The 25,664-nt window shown below is 37.1% G+C and overlaps 1 protein-coding gene across 8 annotated transcripts in view; it reads right to left on the bottom strand.

Moving 5' to 3' along the window:
* Nucleotides 1-3,927: 3,927 nt before the first annotated feature.
* FAM184A (family with sequence similarity 184 member A) overlaps nucleotides 3,928-25,664 on the bottom strand; it is a 120,293-nt gene continuing 98,556 nt past the window's right edge. For 2 of the 8 annotated variants that reach the window (XM_043439550.1, XM_043439548.1), the window contains 7 exons: nucleotides 21,532-21,659; nucleotides 20,018-20,202; nucleotides 19,429-19,575; nucleotides 12,118-12,235; nucleotides 8,481-8,585; nucleotides 5,846-6,081; nucleotides 3,928-4,270 (listed from right to left, as the gene is read on the bottom strand). In XM_043439550.1, coding sequence (XP_043295485.1) covers nucleotides 4,189-4,270; nucleotides 5,846-6,081; nucleotides 8,481-8,585; nucleotides 12,118-12,235; nucleotides 19,429-19,575; nucleotides 20,018-20,202; nucleotides 21,532-21,659 — 1,001 coding nt within the window. In that variant the 3' untranslated portion in view covers nucleotides 3,928-4,188. The other 6 variants (XM_043439551.1, XM_043439549.1, XM_043439552.1 and 3 more) reach the window with 4 other exon arrangements.

The raw sequence follows: 25,664 nt of genomic DNA, 5'->3' as shown, positions 1-25,664 counted from the left end.
TTGTGTTTTTTCACTGTTAGTAGTGTCCTTTGCTGCACAAATGCTAATTTTGATGAAGTTCAATTTATCTTTGTGCATTGGTTATCTGAACTTTTGGTGTCATATCAAATAAATCATTGCCAAATCCAAGGTCATGAAGGTTTACCCTACCTGTTTTCTTCTAAGAGATTTAGTTTTATTTTTCTTTGGGTCTTTGATCCACTTAAGGTGTAATCAGGTCTAAGAGTTCATGTTCACTCTTTATGTGGATATCCAGATTTTCTAGCACCATTTATTGAAAGACTGTACTTTCTCAATTGAATGATCTTAGCATCCTTGTCAAAAATCATTTGACTACAAATGTGAGAGTTTGCTTCTGGATATCTATTCTATTTCAGAGAGATTTTGACTAGGCTCAGAGAGCTTCCAGGTTGGGGAACCAGAACTCTTTTGTGGGCCCACCATGCTGGGCACTTAACTCCACTGGGACAGAAGCTCCTTTGTTTGGGACCTCACACACACTATATATATATTTAATCTGGTGGTTGATTTATATCCTTTAATATCCTTTGTAATAAATTAGTAATCTAGTGAGTAAACAGGTTTCCTAAGCTCTGTGAGCCTCTCTAGCAAATTAATCACACCCAAGGAAGGGATCATGAAACTTCTGGTTTATAGCCAGTAATAACCTGGGCTTATGACTGGCAAGTGAAGTGGAGGGTAGTCATAGGATTGAGCCCTTAACATGTGGAATCTGATGTCATCTTTGGGTAAGTAGTGTCAGAATTGAGTTGAATCAGAAGACACCCAGCTGGTGTCAGAGAATTGCTTGGATGTGCAGGGAAATACCCCCGACACACACTGGAAATTGGTGACCAGACCCTTTGGCAAGGCAATTGATAATATTTGTCCACTGTGGCTTTATTTCTAAAATTCTAGCATAATAGTCTTGTTCCTCTTTCTTCCTTCTGTTGTACTTACTGAACAAAACCCTAATCCTGGTTATGTGTAACTACTGTAAACCTGTATCCAAGTAGCTGGTCAAAGAGCACAATCATGCTGCTGGGTGTCATTGTAAACACACAGCCTCTGAGCTCAGCCGCTGCCTGACAATCCTTTTACACTTCTCTAGTATGCCTGCTCTGCTCCCAGACAACTGATGACTCACCCATGGTAATTTACACCTTTCTCAAACTCTCTCATTATGTTTGTAGGAAGGTAGAGAGTATGCATCTTACTACAGAGCCCAGGAGAATGAGTCACACACATACCTGACACTTGCTGCTGGCAGAGCCAGTGGGGAGGGAGGGAGCCTCCTATCACTGAAGTATGCAAGTTCACTCAGCGATGTTACAGGGAAGATTCAAGCATTCTACGGGACAGCAGAAGAGAATGGCCTCTTCTAACTCCAGGATTCTAGGATTCCATGTTGCTTCTCATATTCTATCAAAATGTCTTGCTGAAACTTTTCTTCCATCACCGTGTTAACAATGTTATGAGACTCCTCTGGCCATCTCTTTAAGGTTAGGACATGTAACTCGGTGACACGGTTGAAGGTTGTTACAGAATTGCTGCTTGTCTCTTCTCTCTCCTCTCCCTCCCCAGTACCAAAATATGACAAAACGCATCTGCCCCCACATTTCCTTTTCCTTATCACCTTCTCCTTACCTGTATAGCCAAATTTCTTCAAAGAGAGGTTTTCACTCACTCTCTAAATTTCCTTTCACCTCACTTCTCTGGAATTTAGCTTTTGTTGCCACCATTTACCCTATTTTTGCTAAGACCATTTTGTAGTTGTCGGAGCCAATGGGCACTTCTCATTATTTCCCTTTCCTGATCTCTACAGCACTTGGCACTGTTGGTTGGCTGCGCTCTCTCTGAACATCCTTCTTCCACAATATCATGCTTTTTGGGATCTGTAACTCTACTTCTCATTCTGCCCTCTAAGTGTTGGTGTCCCCCAAAGTTCTGTGCCCAACTCTATTCCCTGTTGTTTTTGTCCACATACCTTTGGCTTTATCGAGCTCACACTTGCCATACTCCAGACCCTTGTGTTTAACTGCTTGTATTATTCCAGAGAAACTTTAATTTCAGTACACCTGAAATCATACTGCATCTTTAGCCCACACTTCATTTTCTTTCATGTGCCACAAACATTTATCACCACTTCCCACCAGTTCTACATTTTCACTCTTCAGTCCCTCACTTCCATGCCCATTAACAATTCTTCCTTTCGGTCTTCATCTGAACCAATTCAATGCATTTTGGATCAGTCGTATTGTTAGTCAGGGCCCCATCTTTTCTGAACAAATTGCAGCCAATATGCTTTTGGCTGATTTTGAAGTGATTTTCAACAATTAAAAGCCTAAACGTGCTATTTATTACCTGTTTAAAATCTAGAGGATCAAGTTGAATTTCTAACTAAGCATTGCAGGACATCTGTAGGATAGGGTCAGGGTTTCAACCTTTCCTAGTTCTCTCTGTGTAAGGTGTGGGGAGGGCTCAAAGAGGGGGAGTTCAGGTTCTTCATCTGGGTGGCTGAAGGGTTAAAAATGTTACAATTATACTAATTATAAGGTAGATGCTCAAGAAATGGCTATGCTTGTTATGTTCCATGGTCCTACAGGATTATACTGAGTTCTCTGGATGCAGCTGGCCTGCTCTTTCCTGTCGTTTCAGCTTGTACCTTAAACAGCCAAACCTTTGGTCTATCTGGTTAATTGCTGCTCATTCTTAAATATTATACTTGGGTACCACTCCCATATAAGTGGTAACTAAGGGAGCTAACTAAGCTCCCAGGCAGCTTAGTTAGCTTGACATCACAGGCAAGTAGTCACTACTTAGGTAGAACTCACTTCCTCCTCCCTGCCCCCATTATATACTGATTTGTGGCCCTTCTGATGCTGCTGTTAAAAAAAGAAAGGTTTGGTTTTAGGCTATTTCAGCAAGTGTATGATTAGCTCCTCGTGGACAGGTGTTCATCATCTTTGTATGTCCATAATTAGCATAGTCACCTGCAGGAGTTCTAATCATCAAATCCTTGATAAGTAAATGTCCAAATTATGAGATATGCATAAACAAGGGGCAAGAAAAATGAGCTTATAACTATTTTCTGAAATAAGCATTAACATTTTTTGTTGGAAAATTCAGTCTCTTAGTTGAAGAAAAAATTCCAAGCATTTGGTAAAAGCTTTTTTTCAGGATAAACAACACACTACCAGCTCTACATACTCAAATGCAGTGGTTTATTCCTTGAAGATTGTGTGAGGATTAAATGATAATCTTTCTTTTGGCCTCTCAGCACAGTGCCTGACATGTAGCAGTCATTTTAAAAGTTGGTCTTTAACATTATTATAATTATTCATAGATGTTTATATGAATGTTCACCCAGGCTCTTCTAAAATCTACATTACTGAATCAACTAAATTTAGCACCCTTAGAAATGGATACACTCTTTCAGGCCACAGGATACAATGTAGTAGCCTGCCAAGGTGTACTGAAAACTTTAAAAAGGTGTCATTAACATGTGATAATGGTTACTTGTCCATGTTCATGTGTCAATACTAAATTGCCTATGTAGAAAACTAACAAGCTGGCTTCTTAACACTGAGCACGGATGTTGTACTACAAACCCTAGGTCCTCAACTATCAGAATAACTTCAAAAACATAAGTTGGCAGTATTTTATATACTTGGAAGTCCATAATTTCCACAAGTGTTTTCATTCTAGCCTTCTAAATTTAGAGAACACACTTTAGTTTTACATGGTAATGCAACAAATGAATAGGTTATAACATTTATCTCCCTATCCTGACTTTGCTATTATTGAAGTAAAATAATATTTCATGATTATTATGCAGTGAAACTTTTTCTGGCAAGTCTTACCTGGAATTTAGAAGTATTTAAAAATTACCAAGAAACTTACTGGAAAAAAGAAAAATATTGTTTGTTCTAACAAAATTTATTATGCAGTAATTACAAAGGTTAAAGATTCTTCCATCTCAAATAAAAATAACTGTTATGATTACACACATAATATAGTACCTTAGAGTGAGTCCAATAAATATCACAGGACGTACAGGGCATTTTCAACTGGAGAGACACATACTTTCTCACAGTGTGTGAACACAGGAGAGCCTGCTCACATAATGATCTGCATAAGGTCATGCTCTTAGTCAGAGTCCACACAGAACTGTGCAAGCCAGTTCTTTCAGAATGTGAAGTACCGGGCAAACCACTCCTGGCGCTGGGGATCTGGAGAAGCCACGGGGGAAGCTTCACTCTGAGGAGGACTGGATTCATAAAGAGAGAGACATGTAACCCAGCGTTAAGCTGTTTTGCAAAAGGAAGGGAAAAGCACATAAAACATCAGGGCAGACGAGCACAGCTAGTTCCCTAAGTTAGGAGATGCGTTTTAAAGCTTGGCTATTTCCTCTATACTAGGTGGTGGTCCCCACTCCAGGAGAGTGCAGAGCAGCTCAGATGAAGTCCATTAAGGAGAAGCCACGTTACACAACAATTACAAAAAAAAAAAAAACCCAAAAAATCAGACAGTTGAGAAAAGTAACGTGACCTTCTTTGAACAAAAAAGTTCAGGAGAACTGCGGGAAATAAGAACAAGATAACATTCTTCTCATTCAGCACCTTTTTGCTTTTCATTAATTAAAAAATTTTTTAGAATCTGACACAAGTATTTCTTACAGATGTGTCCTTAAATATAACTAATTTAAGTGACTAAACCATGGTATAATATTTTTCTGTATGTATATTTAAACTTTCATAATTCCACAAGCAGATACTCTAGGGGAAAGGAGTGTATTAAAAAGTCAATTTCCCCTCCATCTTCAAAGTTATATACTTTATACTTATCTTAACTCTAACTAAAGATTCTTTGGGCTAGTTAAGAAAATAAAAGCATCCCTACCGTCTCTGGGGGAAATTACAAGGCACGCAACAATGTGTAATGGAAACTCCAGTGGCCATGTTCCTTGAGCCCATGCACATGCATCTTAATGATACCTGAACGTACCCATGCACGAAGGAAAATAAGCAACACAAAGTATTTAGCAGGAGACACATTCACACGTGTATTTGACTATTTTTCATTCTTGCTATCATCTTTTCTATTTGAAATAATGTCATTAACTAGTCATTAATCAGTTTAGAAAAAAAAGTAGTTTACCTGTAAGATTATTACTAGTGACACGGAGATTTAGTAAGAACAAGTCAAAAAATTTTAAAACAGCACAAAATCAGTAATAGTAAGCATAAAATGACAGTACTTTCTGACTTTAATTATTTCATGAGTAAACAAATAATTTCATTCTAATTTTACATGTTAATACATTTACTTGAGAACTCTGAGATAAAATTGGAATGGTAATTACAAAACTTTTCTTCTCAATTCCTACTTTTATCATTAAGTTCCCAGAGCTTAATATATTTTTTTATTTTGGCAAGAAGTATATATGTTTATAAATAAGCAAGGGGAAGATAAACAGATAAGAAACAAAAGCCACTTAATAAAAAATATTTTGAATTTCTGTTATAAGGATAGGTTGTTAATGAAAAATTGGTGATAATTCTAAAAATGAAGCAATGGTCCATACATATTAAAATTCTAAGCATATAATTACATTAGCACCTCTTTAAGCATTTAGAAAATTGACTGACAACAAAATAGAAAAAAATCTTTTTAAACAGTCAAAAAGGAGTTCTCTAGAGAGGTGATAAATATATTTTGAAAATATTTCACAATAAAATTTCTTTTGCTAGGCTGTTCTTAAAGTAGTAGATTTCTGCAATGTAAGAAGGTAAATTTCTCAAGTTAAAAAAGAAAAAAATAGCACTGGTGAGACGGGGCTCACCTCAGAAATGTCTTGGGCTCTTTGGACGGCACGGGCTGAGGAAGTGGTTTGCTGTTGTTGAACTCAATATCATGGATGGGAGAGTTAGGAATGGGATCCAGGCGGTTAGGATGTCCATTGCCCACTCCACCAGATTCCAGAGCACTTAGATTGGGAACACTCACAAACCTGTTTGTGGGTGACTTATCATTCTTCTTCTTTTGCTGCATTAAAAATAATACATGTGAGGACAGTGCCTGCATGAGGACGAATGAGAAAACAGGAAGAGTAGAAGATATAAATTTGGCATGGGAAAGTTTTGGAAGATGGATGTTAAAATGAACCAGTGTTACCCAAAGTGTGGTCTGGGGATCTTTAGAGGTGATCTTTATCTACTTGGAACCCTCACAGACAGACATACTGCTCGGACAGAAAGAATGAGGAAGAAATGTTTAGGAATTGTTCATGGGGAGGAGGGTGGGTATAGAGAAGGCCAAGGGGTAAAGACTACAGGGAGGGAAAGGGGGAAAGAGTACATCTCATGGATCTCACGAGGTTGAATGGGTTTAGGCTAAAATGAGGAAAAGGTGAAAAGTTAACATAATTTTAAAAGAGAGGTCCGTGAACTTTAGCCATCTGTCAAAGGGAGGCAGTCCTTGCCTGGAAAATAAAAGGAATGAGAAAATGCTTGGCAAAGTTAGTTTGAAACAAGTCTCACATCTCTACCTAGGACTTAGAGCTGACCTAGAGAAATAATTTGGTTTTAAATTCACTATACCATCTTTCTGAAGAGGGAAAATGAAATCTGTATACTTAAGTCTCATTTACCAATTCATTGGTAGTTATCATAATAGCTCACAATCTTTTAAGAAATTTAAGAGTTATAAGACAAAAGTGATCAGTGTCGTCTTTTAACTGGCCTTTAAAACTGACAGATGAAAACAGCAATACAACTGTGGATTATTAAAATCTATTGGCTTTCAAATCATTAGCTTTAAGCTCTATTCATTTGTAGAATCAATGAACATCATCTTGCTATGTGGAATAAAAACTAACATGTATGATATTTTGAATATTCCATCTTTTACTGACTAAAAGTATGCTAATTAAACGTATGAAATAATTTTTTTGTAAGATGACTCCAGAATTAAAAAAAAAAGACAATAGAAAGATGGTCCTTTTCCTTACATATAATGATCTCATTACCTAGACACTGTCCTCTATGTCATTTTCTGTGAATCATAAAGTCCCAGGAAAGAAGCCTATTTTAGCATAACGGCAAAAATAAAGGGTGATACCATCTTCAGAATTTGTGAAAACTGAGTCACTATTAGGAGTCAAAATTTATGAAGATGTATCTTTGGCATTTTCTTGTTTTAGTCATAAGAGGGCAAAATCAAAACTACTTAAGTTTTTTATTTTAAGAAATTAAAAGTATCATTGGCAACATTCTACAATAATGATTTTGTGACTAAAAATGTAATTCTCATAAAATAAGAAAATATTTCCAATCTTGTTTTAACAAGTCTCCTAACCTAGCTTTTTAATTAAAAGCTAATGTCACCCTAAATAATGAATTTAAAAACTGAAACTAACTATATTCATTCATTCACCAGTTATTTTTTTGAGAAGGCTCTATATGCCATTCCATTTTACAAATCATTTAAGTCATTTTAGAAAACAGTTTAAAGTTTGAAGCAGTTTAACTTGTGAAGGAAGGATAAATCCCATCTTCTTCACAGAAGTTTTATGAACTTGAAAAGCAGAAGTTTTTCTGGCTAAGCTCCTAAGAGAAATTAGGTATGATGTCAAAATTAATGAAATCTGAATTGGAAAAAAAAAAAACAGCTTTAGCACTGGCATTTTTATTTCTACTACTGATTTATGCTAAAAGATATATAATCCCTATAAAGCCAACATACACAGCTGTTTGTTATTACTTGCTTTATTCACTAGAGTGGTTTGTTCTAGCTTATAAGCTAGAATTTTGTTACCGAACAAATATTTACTAAATACCCACTATACCTATAGCACCATGACAGGAGCCAGAGTAGGCTGGGGTACCAAGAGGTACAAGGCTTAGCCATGTCCATTTCATTTGTCTACAAGGCTCTTCTATCTGTCCTAAGACAGCAACAGAATGTTAGAACAGGTCATTTTCAACTTTAATTGTCAAAAAAGGTGATAAGGCCATGAGAAATAAGGCCATTCTCTGAAGACAAGTAGGTAACAAAACGCAAGTCCAACCTAAGGCCCATTATGGCAGGGAGAGCTGTTGGGGACACACTGCTTGGAGTACTTTTCAAGATTCCCCAGAGGATAGTGAACACTAAGGAAATGACGGAAATTATCTTGAAAAGACTGAAGTTAGCTTTTTAAAAAAAAATAGATATGAAAAATGAAATGGTATAACCAAGGTTTTACAATGTTAATAAAACATTGTTTCAAGGAATATGAATTTTCAGCAAATAAATGAATATTATTAGCATCTCATTCTGAAAATTAGTACACAAAGAATTCATAGATTTAGTCCTAGATTATTAAATTTAAGGAAACACTTTTTGGAAGCTTTGTCCTATGCTGCTCTAAATATTTTATAAAAATTTTAATCAAGTTTTAAACCACATTCCTATTTTGCAATGTTTATAGCACATACCTTCATCAGTGGATTAATGACACCAACCGTAGGACTTGAATTAAACACTTTGTTGAAGTTAGTTTCTCGATTGACTAATTCCAGCTGATAAAATTTATTATCCTCCTATGCGAAAGAATTACAAACATTTCTTAAACATTTTCTATTGACTATTTAAATCTTAACTATATAAATGCCATTTCATTCAAACTTTAATATAAAACCTGAATGAAAATTTATATACATTATTCAAAGATTTCTAGACCTAATTGCCAGGGTCTTAAAGTCGGCTGGTTGGTAAGTTCTCAGCACCTTTAAAACCTTATGCTCTGGGACTCTTCTCTTCCTTTCATACCTCTTCCCTCCAAGGCTAGAGCTAAATGCTCTATTTGGCCCATCTCTTTTCCAGAGGGCTGACTGTGTGTTTTGATTAGGCTTAACTTGTATTCATGGAGCTGTGTGCATGGCTGAGTTGTTTCCGTCTATGAAGATGACACTATGGTATATCATTATTTGTGAGTCCTAATCTGCTCTCTGAATATATTTAAGCAGTGGTAACCACAGAATAGAGAAAAAGTGAATCGTCCATACAGAGATAAGCCCTTTGCCTTTCGTTTCACCAAGTGCTTCCTACAATCAGACTGTAGGAAGTAAACACATAAGTAAATGGATCACTGTGTTGTGAAAGGCAGGCCTATGCTCTAGTAGAACTAGATTATTCAGCCCCCTTCTAGTTACGACTGACTATAATTTGCATTGTTTTTTTTTTTTTTTTTAGTTGGAGGCTAATTACTTCACAACATTTCAGTGGGTTTTGTCATACATTGATATGAATCAGCCATAGATTTACACGTATTCCCCATCCCGATCCCCCCTCCCACCTCCCTCTCCACCCGATTCCTCTGGGTCTTCCCAGTGCACCAGGCCCGAGCACTTGTCTCATGCATCCCACCTGGGCTGGTGATCTGTTTCACCATAGATAGTATACATGCTGTTCTTTTGAAACATCCCACCCTCACCTTCTCCCACAGAGTTCAAAAGTCTGTTCTGTATTTCTGTGTCTCTTTTTCTGTTTTGCATATAGGGTTATCGTTACCATCTTTCTAAATTCCATATATATGTGTTAGTATGCTGTAATGTTCTTTATCTTTCTGGCTTACTTCACTCTGTATAAGGGGGCTCCAGTTTCATCCATCTCATTAGGACTGGTTCAAATGAATTCTTTTTAACGGCTGAGTAATATTCCATGGTGTATATGTACCACAGCTTCCTTATCCATTCATCTGCTGATGGGCATCTAGGTTGCTTCCATGTCCTGGCTATTATAAACAGTGCTGCGATGAACATTGGGGTGCACGTGTCTCTTTCAGATCTGGTTTCCTCAGTGTGTATGCCCAGAAGTGGGATTGCTGGGTCATATGGCAGTTCTATTTCCAGTTTTTTAAGAAATCTCCACACTGTTTTCCATAGCGGCTGTACTAGTTTGCATTCCCACCAACAGTGTAAGAGGGTTCCCTTTTCTCCACACCCTCTCCAGCATTTATTGCTTGTAGACTTTTGGATAGCAGCCATCCTGACTGGCGTGTAATGGTACCTCATTGTGGTTTTGATTTGCATTTCTCTGATAATGAGTGATGTTGAGCATCTTTTCATGTGTTTGTTAGCCATCTGTATGTCTTCTTTGGAGAAATGTCTGTTTAGTTCTTTGGCCCATTTTTTGACTGGGTCATTTATTTTTCTGGAATTGAGCTTCAGGAGTTGCTTGTATATTTTTGAGATTAATCCTTTGTCTGTTTCTTCGTTTGCTATTATTTTCTCCCAATCTGAGGGCTGTCTTTTCACCTTACTTATAGTTTCCTTTGTAGTGCAAAAGCTTTTAAGTTTCATTAGGTCCCATTTGTTTAGTTTTGCTTTTATTTCCAATATTCTGGGAGGTGGGTCATAGAGGATCTTGCTGTGATTTATAATTTGCATTGTTAATCTTAGCCCACGTGCCTCACAGTTCATAGAATCAGGGAGTAGTGAAAAGACTGTACACTACTCTGTGGCTAGAACTGGAAAATCAACAGCTATTTCTACTACAGATAAAAAATAGTAATACATTTGCTGATTTCATAGATGGAATATGAGGTAATTTTTCATGAATCTACTGCTATCAGAGCAAGCTACGATGCATGTGCTCATGCTCACAAAGCTTGGGAAAATGGGTGGTTAGTGGGTTGAAATAGCTCATACTCTGTCTTTCCAATGCCTGCTCCTGGGTTCCATTTATGAACCCCAGTCAACTACCTGTTGCTTTTGGCAGGAACTTCTAATCCCATGAAACAGGATGGCTTTCCTAAATGCTTTAAGAAACACGTTAAGGAACAAGGACTTCAATATAAATGCTCTTAGACTCTCTTTGCATGCTAATATCCAAAGCTGTTATGAAAAGATCAATGAGCAAATAGAATGGTTAGCATTCTATTTCTAGTTATACTCTGATTTTTATTTGTCAGTGGCAGTAAAAAGCAATATTTTACTTACTGATCAGGTCATATAATTTTAGAAGATTCTGAAATGTTTTATGAATTTTAAAACATTTGTGTATTTTTATTCTTGAAGAATAATGACTCTAATGAAGGCAGTATATTTATTGTTAAATCTGTATTTTCTTCCCTGATGGACTTCTCAGAGCCCCTAACACCTTAGTGTGCATTGAGACTCTCAACAGAGAGCCGGTAGCTTTTCTTAGGGAAACCCTAAGAAAATGGAATCCTTTTTCCATGAAGTATGTCTTTGGATCAGGCTTTGGTGGAACACACTTTAGGAAGCTGACATGACTAATTGGAAGTATACACTGCAGGCTAATGCATGTATGTGTTGAGTTCTTTCCTATCCAATTACACACACACACACTTCAATAGTTTACTAACGTACACTGGCAGTGACATATTACTGAACATTCAATATGTACTCAAAAGCATTTTTTAAAAAAAATTACTGAAAAAAACAATCTCCTTACCCTAATACCAAGTTTAAATTTTAAAACTGTATTTATGGAGCCCATTATACAGAGTGAAGTAAGTCAGAAAGATAAAGACCAATACAGTATACTAACGCATATATATGAAATTTAGAATGATGGTAACGATAACCCTATATGCAAAACAGAAAAAGAGACACAGAAGTACAGAACAGACTTTTGGACTCTGTGGGAGAAGGCGAGGGTGGGATGTTTCGAGAGAACAGCATCGAAACATGTATATTATCAAGGGTGAAACAGATCACCAGGCCAGGTTGGATGCATGAGACAAGTGCTTGGGGCTGGTGCACTGGGAAGACCCAGAGGGATGGGATGGAGAGGGAGGCAGGTGGGGGGATCGGGATGAGGAACACATGTAAATCCATGGCTGATTCATGTCAATGTATGGCAAAAACCACTACAATATTGTAAAGTAATTAGCCTCCAACTAATAAAAATAAATGGAAAAGATAAATAAAATTGTATTTATCCTTGTTCATAAACATTTTAACAAATGTTCAGTCATAATACATATTTTGTACTTTTTCAACTTTTGTTTAGCATTACTTAAAAATATTTTCCCATTCAACAGTCTATTAATTATTAAGATAGTTATAGCATAACCCCCCACTTTGCAAAACCAAAACAATTTACCATTAGCTTCTTTATGACCTGGTCTCTTTCTGTAAGCATGGCTTTTAATTCTGCAATCATCTGTACATCTTCTGGTTTTGATTCTCTCATTAGATATTTTTCTTCCATCTCTTCTAGTCTAAAAACAAGAAAACCTTTAGCTCATTGATATGAAGAAGACATTATTTTGTAATGCCTATATTTTTCAAATCAGTCCAGCTGAACACACAAAATTTACATAGTCAAACATTTTAGCTAAAACTTGTAAGCATCATGACATGACTATCTCAGGAGCTGCTGTGAGTTCATGGAACTCTGCTCAATGCTATGTGACAGCCTGGATGGGGAGGAGAGTTTAGGGGAGAATGAATATATGTTTAAGTATGGCTGAGTCCCTTCGCTGTTCTCCTGAAACTATCACAAGATTGTTAATTGGCTATACCCCAATACAAAATGAAAAGTGAAAAAATAGAGAGGTAGTGTTATTAAAGGCTCTTTAAGGGTAGATGGTGTTATTAGAGACTTTGTAGATTACTTTTGGAAGAATTCACTCATTTTTAAGTTATTCAAGTGTACATGGGAATAAGGTGAGGTATGTGCTGTAGAAGAAATAATATACTGAATAATACTAACCTAGCAATGCTGGCTTGATGCTGGACATGTAGGCTTACTACTGACAGAATTTACCACACATACAGTACTGTGTGATGACATAAGGTCTGGTAACATATATAAAAAGGACAAAAGATACAGACCAAAGGGCAACAAAAGCACACACAAATGACATCATTCTTTCCTGGGTTATGGGAAATGCAGCTTACAAATTCCATGTATCAGCTGGTACATATAAACCGGAAAAAAAATGGTTCACTGGATAAAAAGAAGAATTATATTTCCTTCTGGGCCTGTTCATCTGCCCTGGAGGAAATGAGAAGGTAACAGAACTAAATGTCACCAAAGATTCTAGAACAGAGGTCACTTTTATGAGCAGAGGTGCCACAGACCCTGCAGAGTCTAAGGATATAGGACAGGGCACAGTGAAGAGGATGCAAATAGAAACTGCTACCTTAGTCTGAGAAAAAAGCACTCTGAATTTTAGAATATTCAAATAATAAGAATACTTTTAAAACTTGTTTTCAAAATACAAAGAATAAACTTAACCTCAATAAAATTATAGTTAATGAAGATTCACAGAAAAATTTGTTCACTCAATATTGAGAAACTTCTAGACGATCTATCCTCTAGGATTTGATAAGCCATTCCCACCACCCCACACACCCAATACCAGAGGGGCACCAGAATCCGTGCAGTTTAGTACTTTCAGCCAACTCCACTAACTCAGCTCAAGCCAAAGACTTGGAGATAACATTTCTGGCTCCCTATCTAGCCCCATGGCTAAAGTTCTACCGTGGGAAGTAGGGAAGTATGAGGGGGAGAAATGTGGCGCTAGACAGCAACTATCTCAGGATCGGCTGGGACTCTGTCAGTCCAGTGTGAGGCAAGTTTCACTAACTTCACTTCTCTTCTGCTGTGACAAGTCACTGAGGTCATATACCTTAACCTTGCATTTTATCATGACGTGGCACTGTATTGGCAAAGGTTTATATATTTTACGGGCAATGGTTTTGAGAAGCTTGAGAAACGGAAAAAGGCATTTGTGTTTCACATCAGAGTAGCCACAAGGTGTCACTGGAGTACTTTATCAGTTAAAAGTAAGGCACAAGATTTTTGAGCTGTTTCCTGAGAATGAACAAAAATACCTGGTAATAAATGGTCGTTAAAAAAAAAAATCTTAATTTAAAGCCTTATTTTAATCCATTATAATGGTTGATCTTTTTGTACCAGTACAATGAGAAGTCAAGGTAAAGTGAGTCTAAAACAGTCAGTTAAGATCCCTGAACCACCTTTCTGCATAATAAAGGTCTCTGTACTTAAAATTCCAGTGTTATGTTTTTGTTTTAACATTCTTTACCTACAGAATTATCAGTTAATCTTCTCCACAAAATATCTTTACAGCACCAAATTTTTTTTAAAGATTCCTGGATATTAAATGGAAAAAATAATTGATTAAATTGAAGAAACATCCATATAAACACAAATGAGAAAGCATTAAAGGAGAGAACAAGTAATATGATGAAGATTTAATTTGCAAACGTGTTTCAAGAATTACTAGTCTTTCAAACTCCTGATGGGGGGAGTACACTTGGTACTCTTCTGATATTCACTCAAGTCAACACCCACCAACCTTTCCTCAGTTGCCCCACACAATTCTCTAAGCCACCTGCTTCCCAAAGACTAGGTGTGAACAACTAGTAATACAGGAGATGGTTTTTAGTTTGTTCTCCTTTAATCATTCGGATTATGAGGAGAAAAGTCTGTTTGGTTCTGTGTATCTTGACTGGCCTTCATAACGTATTTGCTTATTACACTGTTTCACAACTCTCAGGCAGGCCTTGGGCATCAGTGCTAGCCAGGATCTAATAATATTGTTGTATTTTCACAGAAACTATATAATTATAGCTTTGCTTCTATTTAGAATAATGAAAAATACTTTTCAGTAGTAATAATGGTTTAACTGCAGAGTTAAAAGTTTAACAGGAAAAGCTGATTAATAAAATGACTCAATTAAAAATATTAAGAAAATAGTATCATACGTGGAGGAAATGACCAAATTCCCAAAGGCTTTATAGGAAAGCTTAAAGCCTAGCAAACACTGCCTTGAGGGAACCACGCCAAGTACATGCAGCCTTTTACTCAAAATACAGATTCCCATTAGAAGTAACACAAAGAATGAACAGACAGAAGTACAGCATACAAAATTATTAATTAGGGTCACCAGGCATACATGCCCCCCCCCTTTTTTTTCGCTCTGAGAGTATATAGGTCAGTGTCTATGGTTCCTGGACAACAATAACCAAAAATGAATGCTTTTAAAAAGCTGCATAAAAATTTTCCAAGTTGATAGTCCTACGTTTTTAAAATAACTGACCAAAAAAAAAAAAAATCAGTAAGTTGAGCTTTTAGAGCCAAACAACAATAGTCACGTATCTATTTTAGAATTTTACTGCGGTCATTCCGCAGGGACGGGCCTGCAGCCCTATTTTAGAATTTTAATTGTATAAGATGAAAGAACTCTATTATACCACCTTTCTTCTATAGCCTTAAGGAAAGGAAATAGAGTAATTCAAGGAGTATAACATTAAACTTTTCTTTTCACGTAAATTATAGGCACAGACTCAACCTCGTGACAAGAGAACAACCTACATCCTGACCTCACAAAGATTATGAAAATGACTTTATGGCAATTTAAAAATCAAACAACAATGAACTATTAGGGCATTATATTAAAAACTCAAGCAACTTTTAAAGAGTAAGTAATTCTAATGTGGTGGAGAACTTTTTTTAATTAGGGATTACTGATGCAGTGGTAAAGAATCTGCCTGCCTGTGCAGGAGAAGCAAGAAACAGGTTCAATCCCTGGGTCGGGAAGATCCCTGGAGGAGGAAATGGCAACCCACTCCAGTATTTTTGCCTGGAGAATCCCATGGACAGAAGAGCCTAGGGGGCTACAGTCCAAGGGGTCGCAAAGAGTCAGACGCAACTGAGCACAACAACACAGCACAAACCTACTTAAAGTCCAAGTGCAGAAGCAGTGACAGACTTTATTTTCTGGGCCCCAAAATCACTGCAGGTGGTGACTGCAGCCATGAAATTAAAAGACGCCTACTCCTTGGAAGAAAAGCTGAGCGCTGAAGAATTGATGCTTTTGAACTGTGGTGTTGGAGAAGCCTCTCAAGAGTCCCTTGGAATGCAAGGAGATCCAACCAGTCCATCCTAAAGGAAATCAGTCCTGAATATTCATTGGAAGGACTGATGCTGAAGCTGAGACTCCAGTACTTTGGCCACCTGATGCAAAGAACTGACTCATTTGAAAAGACCCTGATGCTGGGCAAGATTGAAGACAGGAGGAGAAGGGGACGACAGAGGATGAGATGGTTGGATGGCATCATCGACTCAATGGACATGAGTTTGAGTAAACTCCGGGAGTTGGTGATGGAAAGGGAGGCCTGGCGAGCTGTAGTCCATGGGGTCGCAAAGAGTGGGACACGATGAGCGACTGAACTGAACAGAAACTCAGTGTCCCCCCAAGAAGAAATTATCTTTTGGCTTCAGTACAGTGCTGCAGGGCTAAGTTGCTTCAGTAGTGTCCAACTCTTTGTGACCCCATGGACTGTAGCCTGCCCAACTCCTCTGTCTATGGAATTTTTTAGGCAAGAATACTGGAAAGGTTTGCCATGCCCTCCTCCAGGGGACTTTCCCGACCCAGGGATAGAATCTGTGTCTCTTATACGTCTCCTGCATTGGCAGGCGGGTTCTTTACCACTAGCGCCACCTGGGAAGCCCTCAGTACAGTGAGAAGTTAAGGTAAAATAACCTAAATCATCATCATCTCTGAGGCAAATCACCTTTTTTTGCATAATATAGATCTGCCATGACTCCAAGTTCTGAGTATATTTACATTTAGCACAAACACAATTCTTTAAAAATTAGCCCATTCTCTCATCTGTTTCTAAAACAAAAACCATGACATATTTCTTAGATACAATGTTTTTACTAAGACACTATAGCATTCAAAAAAAAAAATGATTTCTATAGAATATCCAAAAACCTAAGAAGGCTTTAACACCCAGCACTAGAAAAGATTGCTGGTAATTATTCTGTAACAGATACAGAAATCTTATCATCATTTCTACAATGTTCCCCATTTCATTTCCCTGGAATCCAAACAAAGGCTTGGGACAGGAACAAAAACAAGAAATGTCCAGCTGCTTCAGAGGCCCCTCAGCTCCCAGTTGCAACCTTGCAGGTGGACGCACGTTCCTCTGGTCCCTCCACCACACCCACTGCCGAGGATCCACAGGGCTTTCCTGATTTTGAAGCTTTAAAGTCAGCATGTAGTTGACTAGGAACTTTAATAGGGTGCCCTTAGTTCTCTGAAACAGGCTGAAAGTAGTCCAAAAGTTGTCTCCCAGTTCCTTAAACCAAGATGGACCCTCCCTGCATTCCACCTCTGTCTAAATCCATTCAGCAGATCCTAGCAGGCTGCTTTTGAGGATATGCATCAGAAATATCCAACTGTCTAAAATTCTTCTTTTCAATATGGAAGCCACTAGCCCATATGTGGCTATTAACATTTATGTTAGTTAAAATTAAATGAAGTTAAAAATTCAGTTCCTTGGTTTTACCAGCCACTGTCTGAAGTGCTCAACAGCCTTTGTGGCTAGCATTTACTATATTGGACATTTTTGCTGTTATAGAAAAATGTGTTAGACGTTGCTGGTCTAAATACATTCGTATGTGTGTTTGTTTTTAACTAAATGAGTAGATACCTAAAACCAGAGGCTAATTTCATGATGATAGCAGGTGAAAAAAGAAATATGGTTGGTTTAGCATAGACCTACTTGAAGCAGAAAAAAATGGTAGATCTAGAAAATCAGATAAAATACTTGACTTATGAGTAATAATAATTCTTTGATTAAAACTGAATATTAAACTAAATTATTTACTATCTACTAAAAATTTATAATGTTCAAACCCTAAAAAACAGAATGAAGTAAAACGATATAACCTTTACTCTTTGTAAATTAACATTCCTAAGGAGATAGGACACACGGACAGACAGAGGTTATTATTACTGTGAGCATGTTTTTTCAGAGTATGAAGTGGGAGATTTTGCAGCCTCTGCCTGACAAATAACACAGAGGTCAGAGAAAGGGAAAGCCCAGCCCTAGGGTTTACTGTAACTTATTTCTGCAAAATGCCTGAGGATATAAGCTCTTCTACACAGCAGGTATCTGAGCTCTTAACAGCAGCTCAAAAGGATTTAAAAAGTATCTCTGGTAACCACAAACACCAAAAACCACTATGAGGAAATTACCTCATGAGTATCTACCATTTCAATGGTAACTTTATGAAGTAGTAAATATTATAGGGAATCCTCAAAATTTTTACTTGTAAAATATTCCCTGAGTGCCTACTGATGGGAAAATTCCGTGTAGGTCCATCAGAAAGAATACCTCACCTCCGAGGCCACTGAAGTAAATGCCAATGGCCGAGGTGGGGGATGCTGTTTTCCGTTTCAGCTATAGTGAAAGTGGGCATATATGGTACATATGTAACAATATTTACTATGAGACTTAGCTGGTTAAATGCAGGAAATGAGAGATGGTTGGAAGAAGGTAATAGGTAGGAATGACAGAGAAGGTTATTCTAGACCGTAGAGGACAACACAGGAGACTCTTAGAAGGAACTGACAGGGTCAGTGTGGCTGACACACAAGTAGCAGACAGGGAATACGGATGGCTGTGGGATGAGGCAGGAGAAGGCACGCCGGAGCCCAGAGTTTGACAGTAATGGAATTAAGTCACTATTTTGACTTTATCAAAGTATGTGGAAATACTTACATTTTTTAATGAAGGCTTTTTAACTGATTGGAAAAAGAGAGACTGAAGGTGAATAAACCATATGATGCAGCTCAGAGTAAATTATTTCTGAGATAACTTAAATTGGACCACAGTTTCGGCCACAGAGACGGAGTGAATGCCAGGTGCATTGGCTATAGAAGTTTATAAATAAGTGTAAAAAAGAGGATGAGTAAGTTTAAAAAAAAAATAAAAACAACAAAAACATAAACCAGTAATTAGAACTTTGGGTTTTAACTATATGGGAGCCACTATGTATAAGTAGTAATTTTGTGATATTTTATCTTTATTGATTTTTAAAATCATAAAACAATCAAATGTTTGTTGTAGGAATTCAAACAATGTGTCAACAGAGTAATACAAAATAAGATGGAAGTTTTTGCTCCTCTCCATTCCCAGTATCTCCTGATCTAGTTCTTACAAGGAATCACTACCATTAAGAGGCATATTTGTTTCTTTAAGATATTTTGGTATTTTTGCAAAATATGTATCATTAATATATATAGGATCATAATAATCCCACTGGTCACAATATGGATATCTTTTGAGTTTTCACCATGGCATGATAGTTCATGATCCCTGAGGATCATGTTCATGTCCCCCTGAGGGACAGTCTTTGGACAAGTATTGTCCTAGTACAATTGTAGCAGCAGCAGCTGATTAAACATATTCATTCAACTGCCTTCTTCTAATTAAATAATATATTGCAATTACCATCTGTAATATGACATTAAGTTTTCTTTTTAAAATATCAATTTGATTCAAGACTAGCTAACCTGAGGTGAGACACAGTGATCCTCAGTTTATTTATTCTCCACATGTGAATTGTCTTTAACATAAGGTGACTTACGACACTTGTAAAGCTGCATTTACTTCCTTGAGTAGCTCGTTAGTCTTATTAAAATCTGCCCGCATGATATTTTTCTCTCTGAGGTGGTCTGCTGTCATGACATCCAGCTCTTTTTCAAGTCTCTTGTTTAAATCTTGTTCATGCAACCTGTTTAATTTATTTTTAGTTAAGAGAATGTTATTCTGAAGTCAAGCTTTCAAAACTTTCTATATTCTACCAGATTTGAAATGGTTTTTAGGTATAATATACAGAAAATTAGAAAATCATTGGTAACAGTCTAAAGTACTTACTTTGCTCTAATCTTCTAGCTTGTTAAAGTTGTCTCCTTTAATGCTTTTTTAAATAACATTTTTAAAAGTTTTAGTTACTTATATATAATTTGAAAAGTTAGTAAATGCATATACATCATTCAGAATATAAACATTTCTTCTACAGTCAAATGATAACATAGTCAACAAAGTAAAAACTGGTCTTCAGTATCTTACTGGAAGGCTATCTAGTCATAAAAATAGGCATGTATTGTTAAATACCATTGCAATAGTCTTTCAGGTAACACTGCAAATTCCTTCTGCAGTAATTAATGGCATACCTCATCTGTTGGTTGGATTCACTTCGTATTCTGAGAATTTCTTTTCCCTTAAATTCCAGTTCTTTGGTTAGGGCATTTATATTTTCATGAAGGTGCTGTACCTCCTTATCCAAGTCTGAGATGTGATGCTCTCTGTGTCTTACTTCATCTTGTAGATCTGTTATTCTGCACATGTGCTCCTTACTCTGGAAAATAAATAGTTCTGAAAAGTTTTCTACCTATTCACTTTCTCTGTTTAAGAGGAAGAAAATGACATACTGGAATGTCAAATGTAATAAATCTGACATTGCTTCAAAAGCAAACTGCTGAAACCAGGAAACCTCTATTCTCGTATATATAAAAAAGTGTTTATATGGATTCAGCTTCAGTAATTTCAGGCCACAGGGGACTCGAAAGACCATATAAGCACATCTCCCTCATTTTACTGATTAAGAAAACAATACCAAAGAGAGATTTGTCCAAAGATGACTTATAATCAGTGGCAGAGCTGAGACTAGAATCATTGTTCTAGTAAAATGCTAGTACCATTGTTCTTTAATTTAAAAAGGACCAGCCTCTAATAAAGGCCATCCCCAAACACACACATCCTGTTGCTTAGAAGACTTAATCTGCTTCATGCTGGTCAAGCAGTTATCTTGTCTGACAGATAAACTCCCTTCCATCTTCCTAGAAGTCACTGCTTTTGGCAAATTCTGCAGATCTAGACATGGTCAATTCCAGCAGCAGTCTAGCTGAAGAGAATAGAACTTACCTCCACGGGTGTAAGGTAGTTCATTTAAAGCTTTCTAGTAATGAAGAAAAATTTGAGCTGATCATTTAACATATTTGAAGAACAAAGTGAAAGTCATTAGTAATAAACTGATAAAAAGTGGCCTTCATTGTACTATGCCTAGAAATCCATTTCATCCAGACATATATTCAGGATACAAACTATCTAGTTAAAGACAGTATTTATGAGAAAAATTTAAAGTGTGAACAGTAGCTGTGCTAGTGATATGGAAATACAAATTATCTTCCTTCTTCCTGAGGACCTGCTACTTCTACGGCTGTGCTATCTGATATGGCTATTTGTATTCAAGTTTAAATTAACTGAAATAAATTAAATAAATTAATAAAAACTAATTAAAAAATCAGGTCCTTGGTTACACTAGACATGTTTGGCTAGTGACTACCTTAGGACAGATATATTAAAACAACAGGTCCTTCATCATGAAAAGTTCCACTGGACACTGCTGTCTTATAGTATTCTGTTTTCACTCTTTGTATTATTCACATTTCATTGTTCACTCAAAATGCAAATAAAATTCAAAATATTCAATTGAAAGGTCATGAAATAAACTGACCATTATACTAAAGTCAAATTACCTATTTCTCTTTAAAAATAACTCTTTAATTAGACAGTAAATAATTACTACTGAAATACTAGTTATTACAAAATGATTTTCATAAAATTGTGAACATTTTCAAATCTGTTCACATTTAAGAAGTCATCACAGAACACAATGCTCTTTTACCTGTCTTCTGCTGATGTCTATGCTTCGCTCTAATTCCATTTTAGCAGCTGCCAATTCTTGATGATGATTATGCCTTAACAAATCAATTGCAGCTGCATGTTGCTGGTTTAGTTCGGAGCGTAAGGAAGCTGGTATCAAAGGGAAAAAAGAGATTTAGTGTATTTTAAAAATATTAGTATTTTAGATAAAAATTATAAAAGTTACAAAGTATTTACAAAGTATTATTTTTTAAAATTAGGACACATATATTTCCATTAAAATACCATAGAATTGTGTATGCCTCTTAGACTACTACAGACTATCATAAAGTATCAATTTTTTGAGGTTCATCTAGCTTTGATGAGGATAAAATTTTCAGCTGCTCAAATGAATCAAGGTATTTCTGTATAGGCTTTCAGTTTGCAAGCAAGGTGCTAACGGAAAGGAAATTTTTAAAACTCTTCTCACTCACTAGTAGAATATAAATTTAGAGTTGAATAGTACTATAACATATATTTAGGAGGGAACTTCCCAGCCAGTTAAGACTTCTTCCACAAAATCACTCAATGATGTTAAGCACTATCTGGTAAATGTTCCTGGTGATTTGGAAGTCATCATTTTTATCTGAATTTGAGATTATTTCATAAAATCCACACATACTGAATGCCAGGTACTATACGAGGGGAGAATAAGATATAACTTTGTTTTTATAACTGCACAGGCTAGAGGGAAAAACATCATGTCAAGGAGTTACGTGGGGTATCAGAGATGAACACGGTTTATAATGAGAGCAGGGTAGTGTCCAAGAACCCAGATTTCCTAGGAGAGGGAAACTGGGGGTAGGATCACAAAGGAATTGTCACAGTAATGCAGGCTAACATATGCAAAAGCAGAAAGAACCTGGTCTATCAGACAAACTATAAAAAGTTTGGTGTGGCAAGTGCCCACAGAGCAAGCAGTCATTTGGACAGACAACAGAGCCCAGTTCTGAGAAAGCTTTTTAACACAAATGCTTTCCACTGCATGTTCTGATTCACGGTCCTCAAACTAAGATACTGAAAATGCGTGGACGTATGACATCTTCTGAAACATGAATTTGATCTGAAGATTTCTGGAAAAGTCACTGTTTTTATATTAATACTGAAGATATGAGTAAAATACAAATTACAAATTTCAAAGCTAAAACATGAGATTTCAAAGAAATGCTATGTTTCTTAGAAAACAAATTTATGGTTACCAGTGGGAGGGATAGTTAGGGAGTTTGGGATGGACACGTACACACTGCTATATTTAAAATGGATAACGAACAAGGACCTACTGTATAGCACAGGAAACTCTGCTCAATGTTATGTGGCAGCCTGGATGGGAGGGGAGTTTGGGGGAGAATGGATACTTGTATATGTATGGCTTAAGCCCTTTGTTCTCCACTTGAAACTATCACAATATTGTTAATTGGCTATACCCCAATATAAACTAAAAAGTTTGTTAAAAAAAAAAATGCTGTGCTTGTAGCAAGTCAATTTAGGCTCCTCCCAAGAACCTCATAAGTTGTTTCCCCTGGTGCTGGGCTGCTTCAGGACTTGAGGAAGGACACAAGAAATCACTGAAGGATTAAAGTCACATGGTGAGACTTGAGTTTAGCAAAAATTAACCCAACTGGAGTCTGGAGAATGGACTGTAGAAGAGAGATCAGCAAGAAGGCTGTGGCAATAATTCAGGTGAGAAATGGTACAACCATGAATCAAGTGTGGCAGAAGGATGAAAGAAGAGGAAACAGATACAGAGAATATTTAAGAGGAGGATCTAACAGGATATGGAAGCAAAAGAAAAAAGGTTGAAGGCACCTCCCAGATTCATAGTTTTAGCAACTCAGTAAACAGTGATACCATAAATTCAAGTGGAAACTTTAGAAACGGAAACATATTTTAGAAGTGAGGGAGATGGTGAACTAATATTTTAAAACACAGAGTGTGAATTAGAATATCTAACAGTCTAAAAAGTTGTAAAAAGTGTAAGTCTAATTCACAAGGAAAGTAGTTTGGTCTAGAAATACATATTTGGAGTCACAGCACAATAGATGGTCACTGAAGCCACAGATGGGTGTAAAAACAGAAATAGTTAAACTGGAAAAGAAGATACACAAATGGTAAATGAGCATGTGGAAAAAATGCTCAGTACCTTTAGCTATTAGGGAAATGCAAAGTAAAATTCACAGGGAGATATCACTACACTCCTACCAGAATGGCTAAAATACAAAATAATGACACATCAAATGCTGGTGAGGATGTGAAGAAACTCGATCCCCATCATTGCTGGTGGGGATATAAAATGGTATAACCAGTCTGGAAAACAGGCAGTTTCTTAACAAACTAAACATATGATTATCATACGACCAACTCCTGCCTACATTTGCACAAGAACTCCTGCAACTCAGCTCCTGCCTAAATTTGCACAAAACACATGGATGTCCTTCAGTGGGTGAAGACAACAAATATGAGAAGTCAATAGTCATGGGGACAACTACTGATACATATAACAACCTGAATGAGCCTGCAGAGAATTATGCTGAGTGGAAAAAAGCCAATATCAAAAGGTTACATATTGTACAATTCCATTTACAATGTTCTTAAAATGACAACATTAAAGAAATGCAGAAGAGATGAATGGTTGCCAGAAATTAAAGATGGGGAGGGAGTAGAGTACCTGTGGCTATATACAGGCAGTAGGGATCGCATGTGATGGGAATGTTGTGTCTTCTGTGTCAACATCCTGGCTGTGACGTGCACTTTAGTTTTGAAAATGTTACCTTTGGGGGAAGTTGGGTAAAGCATTCAGAGGATCTCACCCTTCTATTTCTTATGAAAGTGAAAGTGTTAGTCGCTCGGTTGTGTCCGACTCGTTGCAACTCCATGGACTGTAGCCCACCAGGCTCCTCTGTCCATGGGATTCTCCAGGCAGGAATACTGGAGCAGATTGCCATTTCCTTCTCGAGGCTATCTTCCCAACCCAGGGGTCAAACCCAGGTCTCCTGCATTGCACGTAGATTCTTTACCATCTGAGCCATCAGGGAAGCCCACATGTGAATATATAGCCTCTTGTGAATCATCTCAAAATAAAAAGTTTGTGTGCGTGCTAAGATACGTCCATTGTGTTTGACCCTTTGCGACCCTATGGACTGCAGCCCGCCCGGCTCCTCTGTCCATGGGATTCTCCAGGCAAGAATACTGGAGTGGGTTGTCATGCCCTCCTCCAGGGGATCTTCCTGACCCAGGGATCAAACCTGCGGCTCCTCTGGCTCCTGCCTTGCAGGCAGATTCGTTACCACTGAACCACTAGGTATGCCCACATGTGATTCTACAATTATCTCAAAATAAAAAGTTTAAGAAATCACAAGAAGTCCTATTGTCAACAAAGACATATTTAAATCATGTTTCAGTGGACAAGGGTTCCAACACTTGGCCCATCTTCACCTCTCCTCAGGAAGAGGAGAGAGCTATAACGACCTGGCCTAGAACTCCCAGCAATAGTAGAGATGATGAAATGGGTCAACTGGTTTTCCCTTTGAGGCCCCAAATATTCACAACTTTGGTCTCCTTTTTTCTCAATTCTTACTTTGAAAAGAATGTTCCACTGAAGCGTGACAAAAGACATGAAAAACATCAGGAGAATTTGGTCAAAAAAAAAAAAAAAAAAAAACCAAGGAAAATAAAATGACAGGAATAAAAAGTTATTGAATGACATTAAAAACAAACAAAAAACCCTTTAAATACATTTCAGTTTTTTTCCAAACTCAATTATCTTCTATAGAAATGGTAATGATTTTAACACCTCAAAGATAAAAATCCTATTTAATACAACCTCTATAAATACCCATACAAAAAGTCAGACCGAAACATGACTTTTCCCATTGAAACAAAATCCTAAAGTGGGGGAAGAAAACCCAATATGATGATACAGCCTAAAGACATGTGGGTCCATGCTTATCTATTCCTTTCAGTCACTTGCTAGTGGGAAGTCTGAATGTCACGGACTAACTCCAGTTAGTCTCTTAACGACAAATGGAAGCACCGCTGTGTGTTGCTTATACAGCCAAAGTACAGAGAACGTTGAGGGAACCTCACTTTACCATTTGTGTTCTATCCATTCTACTCCAC

Source organism: Cervus canadensis, chromosome 20 (genome assembly GCF_019320065.1).
Source record: "Cervus canadensis isolate Bull #8, Minnesota chromosome 20, ASM1932006v1, whole genome shotgun sequence".
NCBI lineage: Eukaryota > Metazoa > Chordata > Mammalia > Artiodactyla > Cervidae > Cervus > Cervus canadensis.
The sequence above is the reverse complement of the archived record's forward strand: the minus strand, read 5'-3'. Positions and strand labels throughout refer to the sequence as shown.